Source organism: Centroberyx affinis, unplaced genomic scaffold (genome assembly GCF_046629955.1).
Source record: "Centroberyx affinis isolate AG114_WGS23_722 - 3 ecotype Tasmania unplaced genomic scaffold, CSIRO-AGI_Caff_v1 ptg003790l_1, whole genome shotgun sequence".
Classification (NCBI taxonomy): domain Eukaryota; kingdom Metazoa; phylum Chordata; class Actinopteri; order Beryciformes; family Berycidae; genus Centroberyx; species Centroberyx affinis.
Window position 1 is genome coordinate 184,871 of NW_027281658.1, and position 18,746 is coordinate 203,616.

At 41.1% G+C, this 18,746-nt stretch overlaps 3 protein-coding genes across 3 annotated transcripts in view; 1 reads left to right on the plus strand and 2 right to left on the minus strand.

Moving 5' to 3' along the window:
• Nucleotides 1–189: 189 nt before the first annotated feature.
• Nucleotides 190–9,234, minus strand: LOC139662435 (protein lifeguard 1). Its single transcript, XM_071541131.1, has 6 exons — nt 9,096–9,234; nt 5,794–6,095; nt 4,772–4,972; nt 3,016–3,144; nt 2,036–2,179; nt 190–488 (listed from the first exon to the last, which is right to left on the minus strand). The coding sequence occupies exons 2-6, from the start codon at nt 6,082–6,084 to the stop codon at nt 354–356; spliced, it is 900 nt and encodes a 299-aa protein (XP_071397232.1). The 5' UTR covers nt 6,085–6,095; nt 9,096–9,234; the 3' UTR covers nt 190–353.
• A 1,252-nt stretch (nt 9,235–10,486) lies between these two features.
• Nucleotides 10,487–16,831, minus strand: LOC139662440 (E3 ubiquitin-protein ligase ZNRF1). The gene is made up of 5 exons (XM_071541136.1): nt 16,003–16,831; nt 14,818–14,913; nt 14,520–14,625; nt 13,494–13,595; nt 10,487–13,107 (listed from the first exon to the last, which is right to left on the minus strand). The coding sequence occupies exons 1-4, from the start codon at nt 16,520–16,522 to the stop codon at nt 13,538–13,540; spliced, it is 780 nt and encodes a 259-aa protein (XP_071397237.1). The 5' UTR covers nt 16,523–16,831; the 3' UTR covers nt 10,487–13,107; nt 13,494–13,537.
• Nucleotides 16,832–17,144: 313 nt separating this feature from the next.
• tep1 (telomerase-associated protein 1) overlaps nt 17,145–18,746 on the plus strand; it is a 38,032-nt gene continuing 36,430 nt past the window's right edge. The window contains exons 1-2 of the mRNA XM_071541106.1: nt 17,145–17,274; nt 17,861–18,396. Of these exons, the coding sequence (XP_071397207.1) occupies nt 17,863–18,396 (534 nt within the window). The 5' untranslated portion in view covers nt 17,145–17,274; nt 17,861–17,862. The remainder of the gene's footprint in view (nt 17,275–17,860; nt 18,397–18,746) is intronic.

Consider the following 18,746-nt stretch of genomic DNA (forward strand, 5'->3'; position numbering starts at 1 on the left):
CACAAGCATTTATATTACCGTCAAAATGTCACAACAAATGTGTCTTATTAATGTAGAAACTTATTTGTTATTTTGTTTGTGTGTTTTACAAATTGTCAGGTCAAATCCTTGTGTGGGTTAACATGCAATACTCCAAAAAAAGAAATTCAGCAAAACATTTTTTTGTTGATTTAGAACAATTTTTTATTGAAACTGAAAAAAAGACAATGTTCTGTAAAAGACTGATAACCATTCATGATAACCGTTCATTCATTCATTGTATGTCAGTCAAAACAGGATACGGCTATATACAAAATAAAGGACATTTTCATACTGGGTACACTCTGGAGTGTGTGTGTGTTGTGTTTATATCTTCACCTCCTCCCCAGGAGGTAGAGGAAGATGAGGACGATGTCCAGGTAGATGATGAGGGCAGCGTTGACGTATTCCTCTGGATTCAGACGGTAGCTCATCGTCCCCATCAGCAGCTGACAGTCTATCACCAGGAACTGAGAGAGAGAGAGAGACGGACAGAGAGAGAGAGAGAGAGAGAGAGTGGAGGAAAAGAAAATTGAGAGCAGGGTGAGAAATGGCCACCAGTCAACTGCTAGTAAATTATGATGATAGGTGGTAAGTTAGTCTATTCTACAATATTTTGACAGGTACTAGATACTAGAAATGATATTTGTGCTTGCCCCCCCCCCCCCCCCCATCCACAGGGAGGTCAGAGGTCAGGGTCAGCTACAAAGCAACACCACTTGAGCTGGTAGGGATTCAGTGTCTTTCTCAAGGTAAAACAGTGGCAGGTAAAATGGGGAAGTGGCTGTTTAAAGTTGTAATCCATGAGATATATATATATTTTTTTCATTGCTGTGGTGTTTCTGCACTGCACTTCCTAGAGATCACCTGTCAATCAAACAGTGTGGGCGGGACTGTGACTTGGATTTTCTGTTGATGCAGTCTGAGTTTCTGTAGGTGGCTCTCTTTTCTCTGTCTGTTCAGCCATGGCGGCGTTCGCTGCTCATGCTAACTACCCAGTTTTTCTTCTTCTATTTATTCCAAACAAACCGCTGTTGCTGCTGCTGCTGCTGTAAATTTAAAACGCATCACTTCCTGTGTGGCAGAGGATTTTTTCCTACCAGACACCGGGTGTTTAGAACAGCAGATGTAAAAGCTTTCATGAACTGGCTATAGGCTGAATCACTGTTGTGTTATATTGGCAATAGAGAGTATCAAAACAGACATTTATTTACTGTATATAAAAATGTTTTGGTCAATTACTTTAACGCAGGAATCCTCCAGTCACTGTGGTTGGTGAATAAAGTTAGTTTCCTTCCCTGACTGAGATGGATTTATGTCTCTGTCCAATAACAGTTAAGTTAATTTGATCAGCTGACCTCAGAGCACTATTTTGAAAGACAACCAAACATCTGTATTGTTCGGCTTATTGAATGGCTGTTCGATGGTTGGCTGATGGTTTGATTCATTGTTGAAATGACGCTCTGCTCTGTGCTGCTTACTGTCACAGATGGATTTTAGGTTTAATCTACTGTTTCAGTTTAAAGTTGCTTTGCATACGAGAGTCGGCTAAACGCCTAAAATGCAAATGTCTTACATCCATTGTTTGGGTGCTGTGGCTTTGACCCTTGCTCTCACTTACGTATTGCTTGCTTGTATTGTACCTGTTTTACTGCTTCAGTGAGTTACTCCGGATGTTGCATGCCAAAACTGTAACGCAAAATGAAGTGAAAGTGCTTGTTGACGCCACAGCTAACCTCACTCTGAACTTCCTTGATCTTATGATATTTGTCTACAGCTCTGGTGAAATGGGAACATGCAAAACAGAGAGCTGGTCTGAAGACAGAAATAAAAACATGTAATAACCGTTTGGGGGACGCATTTATCCAAAGCACATCACAGTACCATGAGTGCATCTAAATGGCATCAGTCTCTACCGGTTGAGCTAACCAGAGCCAGAGAAGAAGCTGAAGAAGTGCTGTATAAATCTAGTTTATATTTGTATAGCACTTCAGATATTGTTATTTTTGTCCTGTACCAGTGAGTAGAGCAGAGCTCCCAGACATCCGTAGACGATATCCATCATGTAGGAGGAGTAGAAGGTGCAGAAGATCCCGAACATAATCAGGTCCACCAGCAGAATCAGCAGAATGCCAGACCACACGGTGAAATCATAACGAGTCTGCAGGCAACACACAAAGACCCGGGTGAATTCGCTATGCAGACACTGGTCAATACAAATACAGCTTTGGAGTGCAATTAGGGCCTGGGTCCAGAGTATTTTTTTTATATATTGGAGTTAATAGGAGCAAGCACAATGATCCAAATCTAATATTTTTTTTAACAAAGCTTTCTATTTCAAATCAATGTAACAGAGTGCTTTACAGGTAATACAAAATCTTAAAAATAAATGATAAAAGTAATAGATAAACATTCCAGATATTGATTAAAAACATGTATAATGATTAATACAATGTATTTTGGAGCATAGTGTTGCAGATTCTGCAGCTCTGTCTTGTATTTGATTCCACTCAATCCCAATATCTGAGACAGGATTTGCACATAACTGCTTAAATTCTGCATGTTTCTGAAAAGGACCTGGAAAAAATGGATGTTTAAGTTGTCTTACTTGTCCAAACTATACTTGTTTTATACGGGGGAAGGATACCGGACAGACTATCTGTCTTCTGTAGGATACCGGTTACAGAAGACAGATATTTAAAGAAAAAAAAATACATATCTGCAACTTCATACAAGTGACCTCTCCTGTTTGAAAATGATTGATTTTTCTTTTTCTGAATGATTGCTTGTAATTAAGACAAACTCTGGTACTTTTCATTATAGTATTTTCAAAGATTAATAGGTAACTTAGTCCTTGTTTGACATGTATTTTACAGACCGAATCCTCTATATTTAGAGGATTAGAGATATCAAATGATGAACTTCAGGTAATGATTTTTCCCCCCAAGACGGATATATACAGCTAGTGTTTCGAAACACAGCCTGTGTGTGTCTGACCTGTACTGAGAAGGCGATGATGGCAAAGGTGATGGCCAGTGTGGCTCCCATAGTGATGGCAACAGCTGTGGTGTTGTGGAAGGAGGCGGCGGTTCCCACCATGTACGACAGACTGAGGGTGACCACAGCCTGTAGGCACAAAATGACTGGGTTAAAACTCTGGAAGATCAGCAGGAACAACTGTGTCTGCATTGTTTCAGGTTACAGAGGTGGAAAGTAACAAAGTACATTCACTCAAGTACTTAAGTACAGTTTTGAGGTACTGGCACTTGAGTACTCCCATTTTGTGAGACTTCATACTTTTACTGTATTACATTTCAGAGGGAAATATTGTACTTTTTACTCCACTACATTTATCTGATGGCTGTAGTTACTATAGTTACTTTGCAGAATAAGGTTTTACATGCAAAACATACGATAAGATCATAAAATATGATGCATTTTTAGACTGTCCAACAGTATATGGAGTAGTTAGACCTGGACCACCTACAACATTTTGCATGTTTAATGCATCAATATTTCAACACACTGAAAAGGACTAGTCTGCAGAATGAGTAGTTTTACTTTTGATACTTAAGTACATTTTACTGCTAATACTTATATACTTTTACTCAAGTAAAATTTTGAATGCAGAGTTTTTACTTTTAATGGATATATTTTTCCATTATGGTATTGTTGGTAAAGGATTTCAGTACTTTTTCCACACTGTCAGTTTATAGTTTGCTCAACAGATAGTATCATATATTCAAACGTTACGGTGAATAAAGTTTTGCCAGTTTTTCCAGCGGAGCCCCGGTGGAATTGAACTCCTAACCCTGGCAGTGTTCGTGCCACTCTCTACACATATAGCCACCACAATGCAGGAAGCAGGTTGGCCTAATTCAACATGCCACCAGTTTACAGCGGACCAGTGAGCCTGTGAACACGTCTAAAGAGGAAACTGCGGTTTTCATTTGGAAGCAATAAAAGAGCTTGCAATAAAAGAAAAAAACGTTAAGTAGAACCAAGCCACCAGCTTCTTTCAAGTGTCAACCAAATGTGATAAAGAGATCTAAAGTTTGAGGAAAACCAAGCAGTGAATAGTAAGATTGGCCTAACTAACAAATACAGCTACCTTTTTTAGTACTTTGAGTATTTTTAAATTTTTTACTCTCACTTTTACTTTTACTTTACTTAATTTTTCCAGAGCTCTTTGTAATATTTAGTCCTGATAATCGCAGTTGTGGCATGTATCGTATCTCGGTAAGCCACTTACTGCCTAGCTGGTGTTAACTATGATTCTATCTATATTCTCCACTGATTTGCATTGTGGCCTAGGGATAGACAATATATTGATCTGCTGATATAGTAGCCCAATATTGGCCTTTCATTAAAAATCCGATGGGAAGCTCTTTACCTGAATTGATTCTATTGCAACATTTTGATTCCACACAATATTAATGAAATTGTTATCATTATTATTATTATTATTATTAGTAGTAGTAGTAGTAGTGGTAGTAGTATGGGTTTTGGCGGAGCGTTTCAGTTTCCCATGGTCTAAATGCTTTTTTAAATGCCAAGAATACAATTCTGGGGGTATCACTTAATGCATCTTAACTTTTTTTTTTCAGTTTTTTGGCATTAAAATGGTCTTATTTAAAGTTGTTGAATATTGACATAAAATATCATCTATTGGCAGCTTCAACCCCTCACAAAAAATATCAGTTTGCCCCATCAAAATGTCTGGATGCGCTCTGCTGCTGTGTTTGTAACCCACCAGTCCCACGATGTTCCAGGGGTGACGCCTGCTGAAGGACCTGCAGCAGCTGAGGCTGATGGCCACCACCATGAAGATGATGTAGGAGCTGAGGTAGACCCACAGGTTGGTCTGCACCGCATCTTTCACCACGCTGGAGAAGGTGAACAGACACACCACACTGAAGGTGAACACCAGCTGCACCGTCAGGATGCTGAACACCTGCACAGGGAGAGAGAAAGGGACAGAAGTGATCAAAAAATACAAAGTTTCATTCTGAAACGATTAGTTGTTTGGTCTATAAAATGTCAGAAAATGGTGAAAAATGTGGATCAGTGTTTCCCAAAGCCCAAGATGACGTCCTCAAATGTCTTGTTTTGTCCACAACCCAAAGATATTCAGTTTACTGTCATAGAGGAGTAAAGAAACCAGAAAATATTCACATTTAAGAAGCTGGAATCAGAGAATTTTGACTTATTTTTCTTATAAAATTACTCAAACCGATTAATCGGTTATCAAAATAGTTGGTGATTCATTTAATAGTTGACAACTAATCGATTAATCGATTAATCGATTAATCGTTGCAGCTCTACACTTTTATTTTATTTTAGAGAGTGATGGACTTCAGGTAATCTACTGTATTTTTTCCAAAATGGATATATGGCATTTTGAAAATGAACTCATCAAGTGTTCTTTAACTTGAAAAAAATGAAAATTATATCTATAGCCTTTCTTGGATAATAATAGAAATTTGTTTTAGATTTTGATACATGACAGAAAATTGGAAAAATTTAGCCTGCTGATTTTGGAATCAATATCTTTTTATTTCTTTCACATTTTTGTGCTGGATTTGTGGATGAGAACCTTTTATAAAAGAGTTCCCATGGCAGGACACGAGAACCCCAATTTTTTTATAACCAATATCTGAAAGTGATCTTATATATTGTTCAAGAGAATTAATGAGGTCACCAGCTCCAGAGAAAAAGACATTGGGAATTTTTTGCAGAATACAGATGCTGCTGAAACAAACTGCTGATACAAACCTTTCTAACAAACGCCATTCGCACCGCCTTGTCGTCAAAAGAAGATGAGTCTACAAGCGGCGATGTCTCCGGTGAGAATCCTGGACTTATATCGCTGAAAGACTGGTATCCCGTGGCAGTTTGGGTGGTACAGATAATTGTCTGGGTTTTGGGTGCAGGGTACATGACCGGGGCGGCAGAGTAGGGGGGCGGCTGCTGCCCCTCGTAGCTGTATGGCGGCGGGGGGGTCGGGTCAGAGCCGAGGTCATCCTCTGTCTCTGCGGAGGCGAGGAGGTTCTCTGTGTCCGACATGCTGCAGGAGACTGGGCCCAGGAGAGAGAGAGAGGCTGAGTGAATCCACTTTTACTGAAATTTAGACCACATATTAGTACAGTAACAGTGCAAAGATAAGCTGTATTTACCAAGGAGGTAACTAATTACATTTATTCACATTACTGTAACCGAGTAGCTTTTTTGTGTACTTGAACTTTTTTGAGTAAGTCAGTAATTTTACTTTTACTTACTTTGAAGTGGCCTATGTTTTTACTGAAGAATTGCACCTCACTACATTTTAAATCACATTAATTACAGAGTAAAAATGTTGTGTCTCTCCATAAGCTACAGCAGCCGGACAATCGTAAATTGACAAATTGCGGAGCCATTCACAGTGAACGGTCAGTCAGCAAAGAACAGAAAAGAGTAATCTGGTTTTACTTTGTTTTTGCACTTTATTTTGTTTCCAAACTTTACAACTGAAAGAATCCAGTTTGAACTCTGTCCTCTCATCCTTTTAGAATTACATGGAAAACATCACATCTAACAATGTTTTCTTTTCTAAAGAGTAATTCAGTAACTTTCACTCTGAGGACATCTTAAATTAGCTACTTAAGCAGATTTCTACATCAGTACTTTTACTTCTACTTTAAAATTTCAGCAAAGTAACAGTACTGCTACTTGAGTAGGACATTCTAGCACTCTTTCCACTGATATTTACTAATACTCAGAATGTGATGGAAAAATCCCTTGTGTGGTAATGCAGGGCGAGCATTCATACAGAAGCCCAATTCAAATGTCAAAAGAATACATCATTCTTTTGACATTTGAATTGGGCTCCTGTATGAATCCCAATTCAAATGTTGGCTATAGAGAAGATCAGATCAGACTATACCATCATAAATCAACAGGATCAGACAGGAGCCTGCCACCTGATCTGTTACAGGGTTGAGTGTGTGAGTGTGGGCGTCTTATCAGGGCCCACAACTTCTCCAAAAGGCTCAACAGTGAGTTCCCAGAAACATACCATACTGTCCTGTATGTTGAAAATCAATGAGTCAGCTGGTAAAAGCAAAACCACAAGTCAAGTGATGGGAGAGATATAGTAGCTGAGGTTGAGTAGTCACACCGTTCTCAGCTCCTGGTGTAACTGTTTTACATAGTTAAGCTCACAGGGAGGGATAGGGAGTCTGTGTGTGTGTGTGTGTGTGTGTGTGTGTGTGTGTGTGTGTGTTTGGGGGCGTCCATATGTCTGTGTTATTTGTGTAAATATGTGCCTGTATAAGCGTGTAGTTATAACTGTGTACGCCTTCATAGACAATTTGCTGTCTGCTTTTGTGTTTTGTTGCTGTTTTTGTTATTCTTTCCCCAACCCCCTTTATACTTGTGGATGTCTTTTAAAGTGGAAAAGTAAAGCACAATAATAATAATAAAAAATGTATCACAAAAGAATTATAATTAAGGTCACAGTTTGCTCATACAGTTTGGTTTCTGAACTGCTGAACAGACCGCCCCTATAAGCCACTGTTGTTGAGACTGATTATGCAGTGGTGGAAAAAGTCCTCAAATCCTTTACTTAAGTAAAGGTAGCAAAACCATAATGGAAAAATACTCAAGTAAAAGTAAAAGTCCTGCATTCAAAATTTCACCTAAGTAAAAAGTATAGAGGTATTTGCAGTTAAATGTACTTAAGTATCAAAAGTAAAAGTACTCATTCTTTCAGAGTGTTAAATTATTGATGCATTAACCTGTAAGACGTATTTTAATGTTGTCGGTCTAACTGCTCCATATACTGTTGGGGCGTTTAAACACTAACAATACAACATATTTAATGGGCTTATTGTATGTTTTGCATGTAAAACCTTATTCTGCAAAGTAACTAGTAACTACAGCCGTCAGATAAATGTAGTGGAGTAAAAACAATATAAAGTACAATATTTCCCTCTGAAATGTAGTAAATGTATGAAGTCTCACAAAATGGAAATACTCAAGTTAAATGCCAGTACAGTACCTCAAAATTGTACTGAAGTACAGGACTTGAGTAAATTGTAACTTTCCACCTCTGCTGATATGAGGTTGGAAATTATTGCCGTTGATGTTGTTGACTAGTTGTGAGCCTAAGTGTGGTTGAGATGTCTGCATTTTAGGTGTGTTGTATCCGTTCAGGTCTGATAAGTGGTGAGGCAGGATGTGGACGGGTGGTCATGTGACATCAGAACTTCCTGTTGAGCCTTCAGGAGGCGTTATTCAAGCCCACTTGATAACGACAGTAAATCACTTCCCAACCCCCCATTTCTAATAACATCCAATCTAGGTTTCCACGTAGACACTCACCCTAAATGAGACTTACATCAGATCCCGTCTACTGGTAAATAAAATATAGTGATTTCTAATGAAAGCAAAACGTGCTGCATGGGATGTTGCCTGGGAATGGAAAAGGAAGTCAAACTGAAACCAAGAGGCCACTTCTGCTCTTGCAACACGTGTCCTGGGAAAACTGACATTGTGTCATGGCATTTACGAAAAAATAGGCCAGGTTTTGGATTCATATATTCCCTATATTTGTCCTGATAGCTCACAAAAATCTCAGACTGGATTTCTGTTTGTAAACACTTAAGTGAAATATACTTTTAGTTTCAGTTCACAAGAAATCATGTGAGGCAGTGAAAGAGGTTTCAGTTTTAGTGGTACAGTATACAGAATATGGCCTTGTCTGTTGAAACAACATGAAACATTTTAGTATTATCCACTATTTTAATCCTATTCCATCTTTGATGAGTTAACTCCTATAAAATAAGTTTAAAAGATCAGCAGTCCAGTTGCTGCTTCTTTAATTCAGCTGGCTTGAAATGTAAACAAGGATCTTAATTATCTTTATTTTTATGAACCAGTTCAAGTAAATAATACAGGTAGATAAAAACACAGCAGAATAAACAGTAGGATATTTGCTTTGGTGTTGAGTGCAGTACAAGTTTATTCCCCTAAACTGGGAATACTTTTAAGTACTTAATGCTTGAATAAGTAAAGTACAAGTTCAATCCTCTGCTTACCTTTGTTGCTGGACACACTCGTCTCTGAAAAACAACTGAGCGCAGATCTGCCAGAGAAAAGAAGACAGCCAAGAATGTTCACCCTGTGGGTCTGGGTGTCATTTACTGTTTTCTACCATGCTGTGGTGTAGGGTTTCACTTCCTGATACACTGTGAATAGGAGCAAAAAAAACCAAAAAAGACCAACCCATCTCAGAGGACTCAAAATGGGGAAGTTGGAAACTCCACGGTTGCTTCACACTGTCTATTAAATCACTGGTTAGCAAAGTGCGGTCTGAGGACTTCCAGGGGTCATTGAGGTGGTTCCAGGGGGTCCACACAGCAAAGAGAGGAGTGGTTCACTTTCACTGTTATTTCATTATTTAGACTTAAGCACAATCAAAGTATAGTAAGTATTCAAATAACTTTCTGATCATGGCCTTCACTCTGCTCACTGTGGTTATCATCCACTTAGAGTTTGTCAGTTCAGAACAAAATCACAACGAACCACAAGAATCTTCTCAGATGAAGCTACTTAGGTCTTATCAGGTGTTTTAATTGACCTGAATACGTTTGGGAACCTGTCATATGTTGCCAGGCAGAATTGTTTGTGGTATGTTTAGACTAGATAGTGTATTTGAAAAGGTGCATGTTAAGATGAGGTCCACTATTTGAGAAGTAGGGCTCCAATTCTGATAAAAATGATGGCTGGAATTAAAACTCACTTATTGGAATTTGATATTGTTAAAGTTGTCAGCTATCTTAAGGACAGTAACATTTTGTAGAATAGAATTATGTCTTTTGTAAATACTGAGCAGTGAATATCAGGTAACTATGTTTTTTTTTGGGGGGGGGGGCAAAAATTTAAATATAGTTTTTTGTAATCCTGTCACTTGCTGATAATTCAACAGCAATGCACCTAATAAACTCAGTAAATTCCTACTGATAGAGACTATGCAATGCATAAGCTGGAAACTATAATTGCAAATTACGAGTCAAACTTCAGACATAAGTTTGCAAACTTGATTTCCATGGTGCTATATTTTGAGTTGTTTTTTTAGTTAGTTCCTCTATATTTTATTATTTAATTAGTTCCTCTATATTTTAGAGGAACCAATTTGTAAAGGTGTTATCAGTTTGTCAACTACTAACTTAAATAACCCAACTTAAATATCATTTTAAAAGTACAGTTTGTTTTAAAATTCTGTTATCAACCATTTAGTAATAGTAGGTTCAATCTATTTAAATGCTGCATTTTGGAATAAAACTCTTCATATATTCCTTTGGTTCATGGGGACACATCTGACCCTGCAGTACGTCACCTCACTGCACTGAACCTTTACAAACACACACCCACAAATACATGATGAACACTCAAAACACATAAAAACAGACGTCCACAAAGACAGCTCTCACACATAATATATTTATTGTAAAAAATACATATAAAAACAACTTCTGAGACATACAAAAGATCGGAGCTTAGAAACAGTATATTGAACAGACAAAGACCAAGCCATTTTTTGAATTGCATTACATATTTACAATTTTAATAAATAAAACTCAATTTGTTTCTATACCAGAGTAAAGGCAGATTGTCCATATCTTGGGGATGCAGATACCGCTGTGGTGACTCTTTTTAAAAACATTCTCATTATTCTCATCCAATACATCGGTCTCAAAAGTGGACGAGGGATCAACGCCCCATGATTCAAAACCAAGGATGGAGGAACATTATACAAAATATCATCCTTGGTGGGAGAGGAGCTAGTTTATACAGAGCGTTTAGTTAGCATTGGTAAAAATTGAGGTATTGCACCACACAGCTTACAGGGGGGTAAAAAATCAAAAATGACTAACATGTGGGGCTTCAGATTGTCCATTATCTTTACTGACAACCCAACAACCCCCCCTTACCCCCCCACCCATCCCGCTCAAAGTATACAACATCATTACTCATTATCACCACAACAAATGTAACATCTAATGATCAATGTATCTCTTCTTCCGCACTCTCTCACACACAGCTCCCAAAGCACAGACAGACTTTTGGCATTGTTCTTCTTTTCTCAATACAAAAAGGGGAAACATGCACAGGGCTGCCCTCTAGTGGCAGGACAAGTCATAGCACCTCGGGCTGCAGGACACTGGGGACAAAATAAAAAAAGGCTGGGGTGAAGAAACTAGCCGATGGGAAACCTGTGCACAGAGCTGACCTTTGTGCTGATCCATAACTTGGTAGGATAGAAATGTATCATGTAGAGCAGACATGCCCTTTGAGCAGGCAGCAAAAGCAATGAATTCATGTTTTTCTTGTTCAATCTGTACGGCCGGTCCGTCCTGGACTGTGCACAACCTGAATCAGCCAGGCTCTGCGTCCCAGCAGCCTTACTGTTAGGCTAGCATCTCAACGCACCCCTAAAAACACTACAAATACCTGCTTGCACATGAACCCCTTCACCCGGCAAAGGCAATCAACACACAAAAAAAGGCAAAGTAAGCCATTTAACACATTTAGCGATAATCAGAATCACAATGGTGATGATACAATGTCTATAAGTCTTAAAAAAGGGAAGAGGGGGGGAGTTAATACAATAATTAGCCATCAGCTGTCCATAGCCTCCATTGTTGGGGAATGAGGCAGCTGCTGCATGGCGTAAACATGCCCCAAAAATACATCCCTCAACCCGCCCGTCCCTCCATCCCTCCCTGATCCGGCATTAATGTAACCAGATGGCCAAACTACCGCTGGGGTCTGGTCCAAAAATCCGGACTAGTCCCCAGAGAGAGTGTGAGAGCGAGGCGGGGTGACGGGACAAGACCCAAACCGCATTCCTTTAGCAAAGTCGAATGGGACCAATGAGCCGCCATGTCGCGTACCACTGCCACACGTAGCAGTATGTTGCTGTAGTTTAAAAACTACCTTTAAAAAAATTAAAAAGGGAACCCTCTTGACCAGCAGACCTCTGGGCAATGTACTGTAAACACACACACACACACACACACACACACACGCACTGCCAGACACACTCACATGCACACTATCTCGAATATTCCGTCACCATCAGGACATGTTCTGTCCCCAGTCGTCATTTGAACACACACACACACTTACACACATACAACCTTATTTGAGGAAAAGAAATAAGCCTTGAGGGACAAAAGTGCTCAAATTGGTGCCGACGCCAGCGCTACTATGGCCCTATGAAATACCTACAACCTTCCTAAACAACCACCAAGTAGCAGCACATTGAGTTCAGCGCTAACTAACCACCTACAAGAAACTGACCTACTCAGCAAAACAATCAATCAACTCACCCCTCAAACTTCCCCCTGAAATGTATACAGGTAACAACAGAAAACACCTAGTTACAGCAGCCCCCGTTCACAAAAACAAGCCCTCAACCGCCAGCTAGCTCAAAATAAAGCAGTACAATATTGACGTGGTAACAGTTCACTCTTTCAGTGTGAGGTTGGTTCATTTGGGGTTAGCCAAGGAAAGAAACATTCATCCAATGTATAACATGGAACGATATTTTTTTTTTTTTTGCAAAATGGTAGATAAAATGACCGATCCCATTTGTGGGGGGAAAAAATACACAGGAGAGGATGCAGAGTCACAGTTAAGACAATTTCTTTTTTTGCGTTCCTCCTCGAGTTCGAGAGGTTCTTTCGAGTGGGGCGTTCCATCATTCTGGGATGATAATATTTATTAGACATTTCTTTGCGTCCAGCGGTTTCAAGCCAAGTCCATCAAGGAGAGAGAGAGAGAGGGGCCCCCCCCACCCCCTCCCTCTCTTCCACAGATTGATGGAGCAGCTGTTGGCGTTTGGCTTGAAATGGTCTAGACCAAGTTCAAATGGACTCGTCCAGACGGAGAGGGTCGGGTGTTACCAACTGTAGCTTCCTCTTAGGACCGCCTCAAATCCACTCAAATGCAGGTTTGTGTCTTTTGGGGGGGGGGGGGGGCTGTTTTGTTTTGTTCAATCAAATATACATTTTTTTCTGCAGTATTGGGATTCAGTGTAGTCTCCTGTAGGGGCAGAACAGATAAGAGTGCCAGTTAGACAAATGAAGCATTCTGTCTACTGTATTTGAATATAATCTGCAGTGATGTGTGGCGTCTACTGTCCGCAGTTTGTCTTGCACACTCCCTGCGCACACGTGACACCCTGTTGTCCTTATATTATGTGTGTTAGTATTAGTATGTGCTGTAAAACTTTACGTTGACAATATGCCTCTGCACCAATGTCACCAAGACAGATTCTAGTTTATTGTTTCACCGTATAGTTGGTGATTTTTTCTGACTGTGCACTGGAGAGTAGAAAATCTTATATCCAAGCAAATGCTATTGTCTATTGTCTATGTGATCTACTGCAGATCATAATGTTGAAGCTAATGAAGTGTCTTAACACACACCTGAGTCGGGTTGGTCACTGTGTGGAATACATGTGACCCGCAAGTCAATCGAAGGGATGTTCAGGACAGCAGGGCTTCACCTTGGACCAGGAATCAATACAACTAGAGGAGGGAGGGAACAAGCAGTGAGGGGAGGGGAGGGGAGAGGAGGGGAGGGGGCGATACAGAGACAACATTACATTTTGATTAACTCAAGTCAGTGTGCCCATTGTATGCTCAAAAACTCAAATGGAAGTGTGGTTTTGATTGTGGTGTCTCACACAAGGCTTAATTCACTCACTCATAGTGTGAAACACAACTAAATGTAGTCAGTGCGATAGGTTGTGAATGAGGTTGAGGTTTTCTGACTCCTTCAATGTGAAGCAACCAGGCAGCAATAAGATGTGAAAAGAGTGAGAAGCCGGTGTTTATTTTATTTTGCTTGTCATTTATGCATTTTGCTGTTATACCGTTTTCCTCCTTGTGTATTGTGTGATTGATTTTCTGTTATAAAATTCCACTGTCTTTGTTTTTGATCTTGATTTTATTTTGGGTTGGTTGTTGCTTTTGAGGCACAATCTTTGTTTTTTTTCAGGATTCCTACTCATTTTTCCATTTTAAAATCCCATGCTTTTTCCTATACGCTATTTATTCACTGAAACTGCACATTTCAAAATGATAAATCCTGATAGTATCTTGATAATGGCTGTCAACTAGGCCATGCCACTCCATAGAACATTATTTTTAGGAACATCATATCATTTGAAATGACAGCAGGTCTATGACTATTGGAAATGTCATATGTCATATGTGTAATAGTATAGAAACAAACTCTGCTTCCTACTTTTCCATAATTCTTGTCCAATTACCACACTTTTCCACACCTGTAAATGACCAAATACAATTTCTAGACTTTTCCAGACCTGTGTAGGATCCCTGTATTCATCTCAACTGGACAAATTTATATTTTCCCGCCTTGTCTTTCTGTGTTTTATGACTTCACTTCAGTATTTTATTACTGTGCATATAAAACAAAAACTAGTTTACCTCTTATGGTAGACACAGAGGCAAGCCAGCCTGGCGATGGTCTCTCCCTGTACCAGATCCTCCAGACAGATAGAGCACTCGCCGCTGTCTTTACTGAGCACATCCGCTGTAAACACACACACACACAGACACACACACAGGGCTTAAAAACAGCAGTGTCACCATCAACACAGAGGAGGGGACAATTCAGGGGATTTATGACTTGTTTTTCTCCACTTATGTAAAAGGAGCCAACAACCATCAGCGTTTTCAGGCTATCAAAAATGTACATGGAGCATTTCTATGATATGATACTCACTGTTGTAAGGTAGAGGGGGAGACGTGAGGCAGCTCAACAGGTGATCCTCGATCCGACCTCCTGGGAAAGGCTTCGAACAGAAAGGACAGCGGATATCTGCACAGAGTAGAGAGACAATAGAGCTGAGATTAACACGCTGTGTCGCGGCGAGACATAAATGATAGATGATGCGCATGGCAGCCGCTGTGTTCGGACATCTAGCTCACACGGGCTGACCTGCCAAATGTAACAGACTGAAATACAAGCATCCAAACACAGGGGCTGTATTGTCATCCCGCAGATACTGATAAAGATTTGTGGGATTGATATGGTGATGGTGGCAGTTGATCCAAATTTACTTTTTCCAGTTGGCAGCAGTGTTTGACTGCATCAGTCCGCCACACACAAAACAGCGAGTCGGGCCCGAGGGATAGCCAGGGTCATGGCCATCCGCAGATGGGACAGGAGGGGAGAAACTGCCTCGTTGCCCTACATTCCCCTCCTCCATCCATGAGCCGCTGCCAGCAGTGAGCGGGCATGTGAAGCCTTCGACCCATTTCCCTACATTTGCTAGAGGGCTGCCCCGGGAAACTCACCCCCATGTTGTGTTTTGGCTTGAGATCTCCTGTCTACCACATCACCACCATTTCTGTGCAACTTATTAGCTAATGTGGAGTGTGTTTTTACTTCCTCTTCAAGCTCATGTTCCCTTTTCTGTACACTTAAGGAGAAGGAGGTTAAGTAACATCATGTTTTGAAAGTATAAGCTGCATTATTAAATGATCACCACTGTCAATAGGCTTTGTGACATGAGAAAGCTTGTATGTCACTACCTCCAGTTTTACGCCATAGCAGGTCCACTTCATACAATGGGGTCTCAGATGATTTTAGTCAGCATGTAAGCACGAGAGAAGAGATTATCTGTTCAGGAATGTAAATTCCCCGAATAATCCATTTTCATTAAGCAATGGCCAGATTGAGGGTCACATTGTTGAATTCCATGTAACTTTAAATCTAGTTGCTGCTGTATTAATTTGTATCCGATACTGAGCTGTCATACACATCTACAAACAAACAAAGCAACTCCTTCACAATCCATTAACGTTACGATCTGCAAACGATTGCAACATATGTGATTTATGCGCACAAATCCAAAAAACGACATGCAAAAAACGCTATTGCTTTTGTGCGATTATTTTAACTTACTGCCATGGCGGTTGTTGACACGGTAAAGGCCGATCCAAGCCTCTGACACCGGCCGCTGGTGTGTGCCTCGAACCCGGGCGGACCTTGCGCCGACACTGCGCCCGGAAGAGTGCCGATTCCCGGGCAGCCGCTCAGAAAAAGTGCGGTGGGGCATGCGGCCTGTCTCTTCTCCGGGCTGATGTTCCGCACTGACAGGAGCCTCTGGGCTTATATTCCCGTCTTCCTCTGGCTTGTCCTCGCTGTTGTCGTCCGCTGGTGATGCCTGGCTGATGCTGGAGGGGAGGCTGTGGTGGTCGGCAGGGCTTCCGTCGGCGCTCGCTTGCTGCCCCATGTCCGAGTCACTGCCCTCCTCCGATCGGCTCCGGTTGGCCTCTGTGTCCTCAAAACTCCCCGAGAAGTCTACCATAAGACTGGTGGGCCTGGTACAGCGGGGTCGCCGGTACGAGTCTCGCTTTGTGCCATCTTTTCCGAAAGCTGAGGGAACCGGGTCTTCTTGTAAGCGACTTGCTCTCGTCCCCATCTCTTCTGCTGGGAGCCGTTCACCAGCTAGCGAGCTAGCTAATTCAGCTGGCTAGCCGACCTGCTTCCTCAAAGCGAACCGCAGAACAAGGGGACGAGTCACTACTACGCTGTTAACCTCGAAATGACCGTTATATAGTTAAATACTCGGTCAAGAACTCAAAATAATAGCCGATATCTATCTACGAAGCTCTACAAAGCTGATATCTGTAGTTCAACGTCCCTTCTCTGGCCTCAATTTGTCCTTTCTCTCCACATTTTTCTTTCTTTGACGTTCCCGATCTCGCTGCTGCAGCGGAAATGGAGCATTTTCGCTTCCTCCTTTGCGCCATACAATAATAATTACGGTAGCGTCATCATGTCCCCTAAACAACTTGTAATTGAATCGCTGAGCGGTAAATACGCATGCAGATGTTGTGATTTTGTTTGTATGTGTTTGGTGTTTTTTCTGCCTAATGTATCTGAAGCAGTTTCGTCTTTATTTTATTCACGTTTATGATTATTTGTGGGCAGGGACCCATACCTGTGTTATTACGGTAAAAAGGTACACAATAAAATTGACCAATCAGCACTGCTCTGACCAGTCATGCAGCTGAATGAGGAAATTTACTGTAAATCAGAAGGTACACAGCCTGACTAGACTTTATAAATAGATGCCGACACTAGATTATATAAAAAGCTAACTTCATACAGTGTTGTACAGATTTGAACAGAGTCACCGGCCTGCCCGCAGAGTTAAAACTGTGGTTTACGGTAAGTTTGTGCATCTCTTCGCATCGGGCTTGGTTAACCACCACGCCTATGCAAACTCTGAGTCATAGTCATTACACAGAAAAACTGTAGGTACCAGCTTGCCTAATGTGTTAAATTCTAGCAGCCAAATATGGTTATCTTAAAATGACAGTAGTAAAATGATTTTATTTCCATCAAGTAAGTGTTGTAAGTGCAATCCAGTAGCTCTATAGTTTATTTTTGTTTATATTTGTAAAGATGTAAGATGTAAGATGTCATTTTTACATGTAGTTCCGTGCACAAGTTATTTTTGGTTGTTTGGTATATGCATTGTGGATCTCGCACCATTCAGTCTGTTGGGCCTCTGGCTGACTGTTTGCAAACTTTGTCCTCTTTTTATTGTCTTTGTCATAGAAATGCCCGTATGTGAGCACACACCTTAACTGCAGTAGTGCAGCGCCTGTTCATACAATTAGTGGAATGCTGCTGAACAGCTTATCTTAATAAGCTCCAGGGTGGGACAGTGATTTGTGTTTATCTATGATTTTAGAAGAGAGGCTCACTTTTGCGATGGGCTTTGACCCTCGATTGACGTCTTTCTCAACAGAGATGAGGGCGCTGAGTTTGCTGCAGGCAGATGTGGCTCCTGGAGAGCAGCCGGCTGCATCGGGCAGAAGCCTCTTCTCCAACTACGTTCCTCTGAGTCTGGAGAACAAGCTCCTGGCCCAGGCGTCCTCGCTGATGCCTCAGCCCAGCTCTCGGCTCTCCTCCCTGGCATCGCAGCCCTCCTCCTGCCCCTCTCTCCAGCCCTCCAGCCTGTCCTCCACCACCTCCTCCTTTCTCCTCTCCGCCTCCTCCTCCTCCTGCTCTCTTTCCCTCACCTCTCCCCTCCTTAGCACCCAGAACAGGCTCCTAACTAGAGACCTGACCCTCCTCTCCTCTGCTGTCTCTACTTCTCTCCCCCATGGCTCTCTGCTCTCCACTTCCCTGGCCGGCAGCGCTCTGCTCAGCCGCTCCTCTCACCTCCCTTCCTCATCCCTCTATCCTGGTCTGGGTGGAGAGCAGAAGAGGGAGGATGGAGGAGATGAAGGAGGAGAGGAAATATCTGAAGAGATGCAGTCCTGTGGTGAAGAAACGAGTGTGGTACTTGAAATGTTCTTCCATTTTTTTTTTTTGTTTGTTGTGTGTTTTGACTTGATGCATGAAGAGAAGACTTGAGACTTGACTTGACTTGGGTTCTGGTGACTTGGGACTTGACTTTGACTTGTACTTTGATGACTTGAAAAGGTTCCTAAAGTCTCGACAAAAGATCTTGTGTTTGTGTAAATGACTTAGATTGAAAGTGATGAGATTTGTTCCATGACGACTGAATTTAAATTCTAATTTGTATGGAATGATTGAATTTACTGAAGTTGAAAATGATTATAGAAATCAAACTAATGATGCTCTTACCAAGTTTTTATCCTATTAAAACCGTATTGCATTGAAAAGTC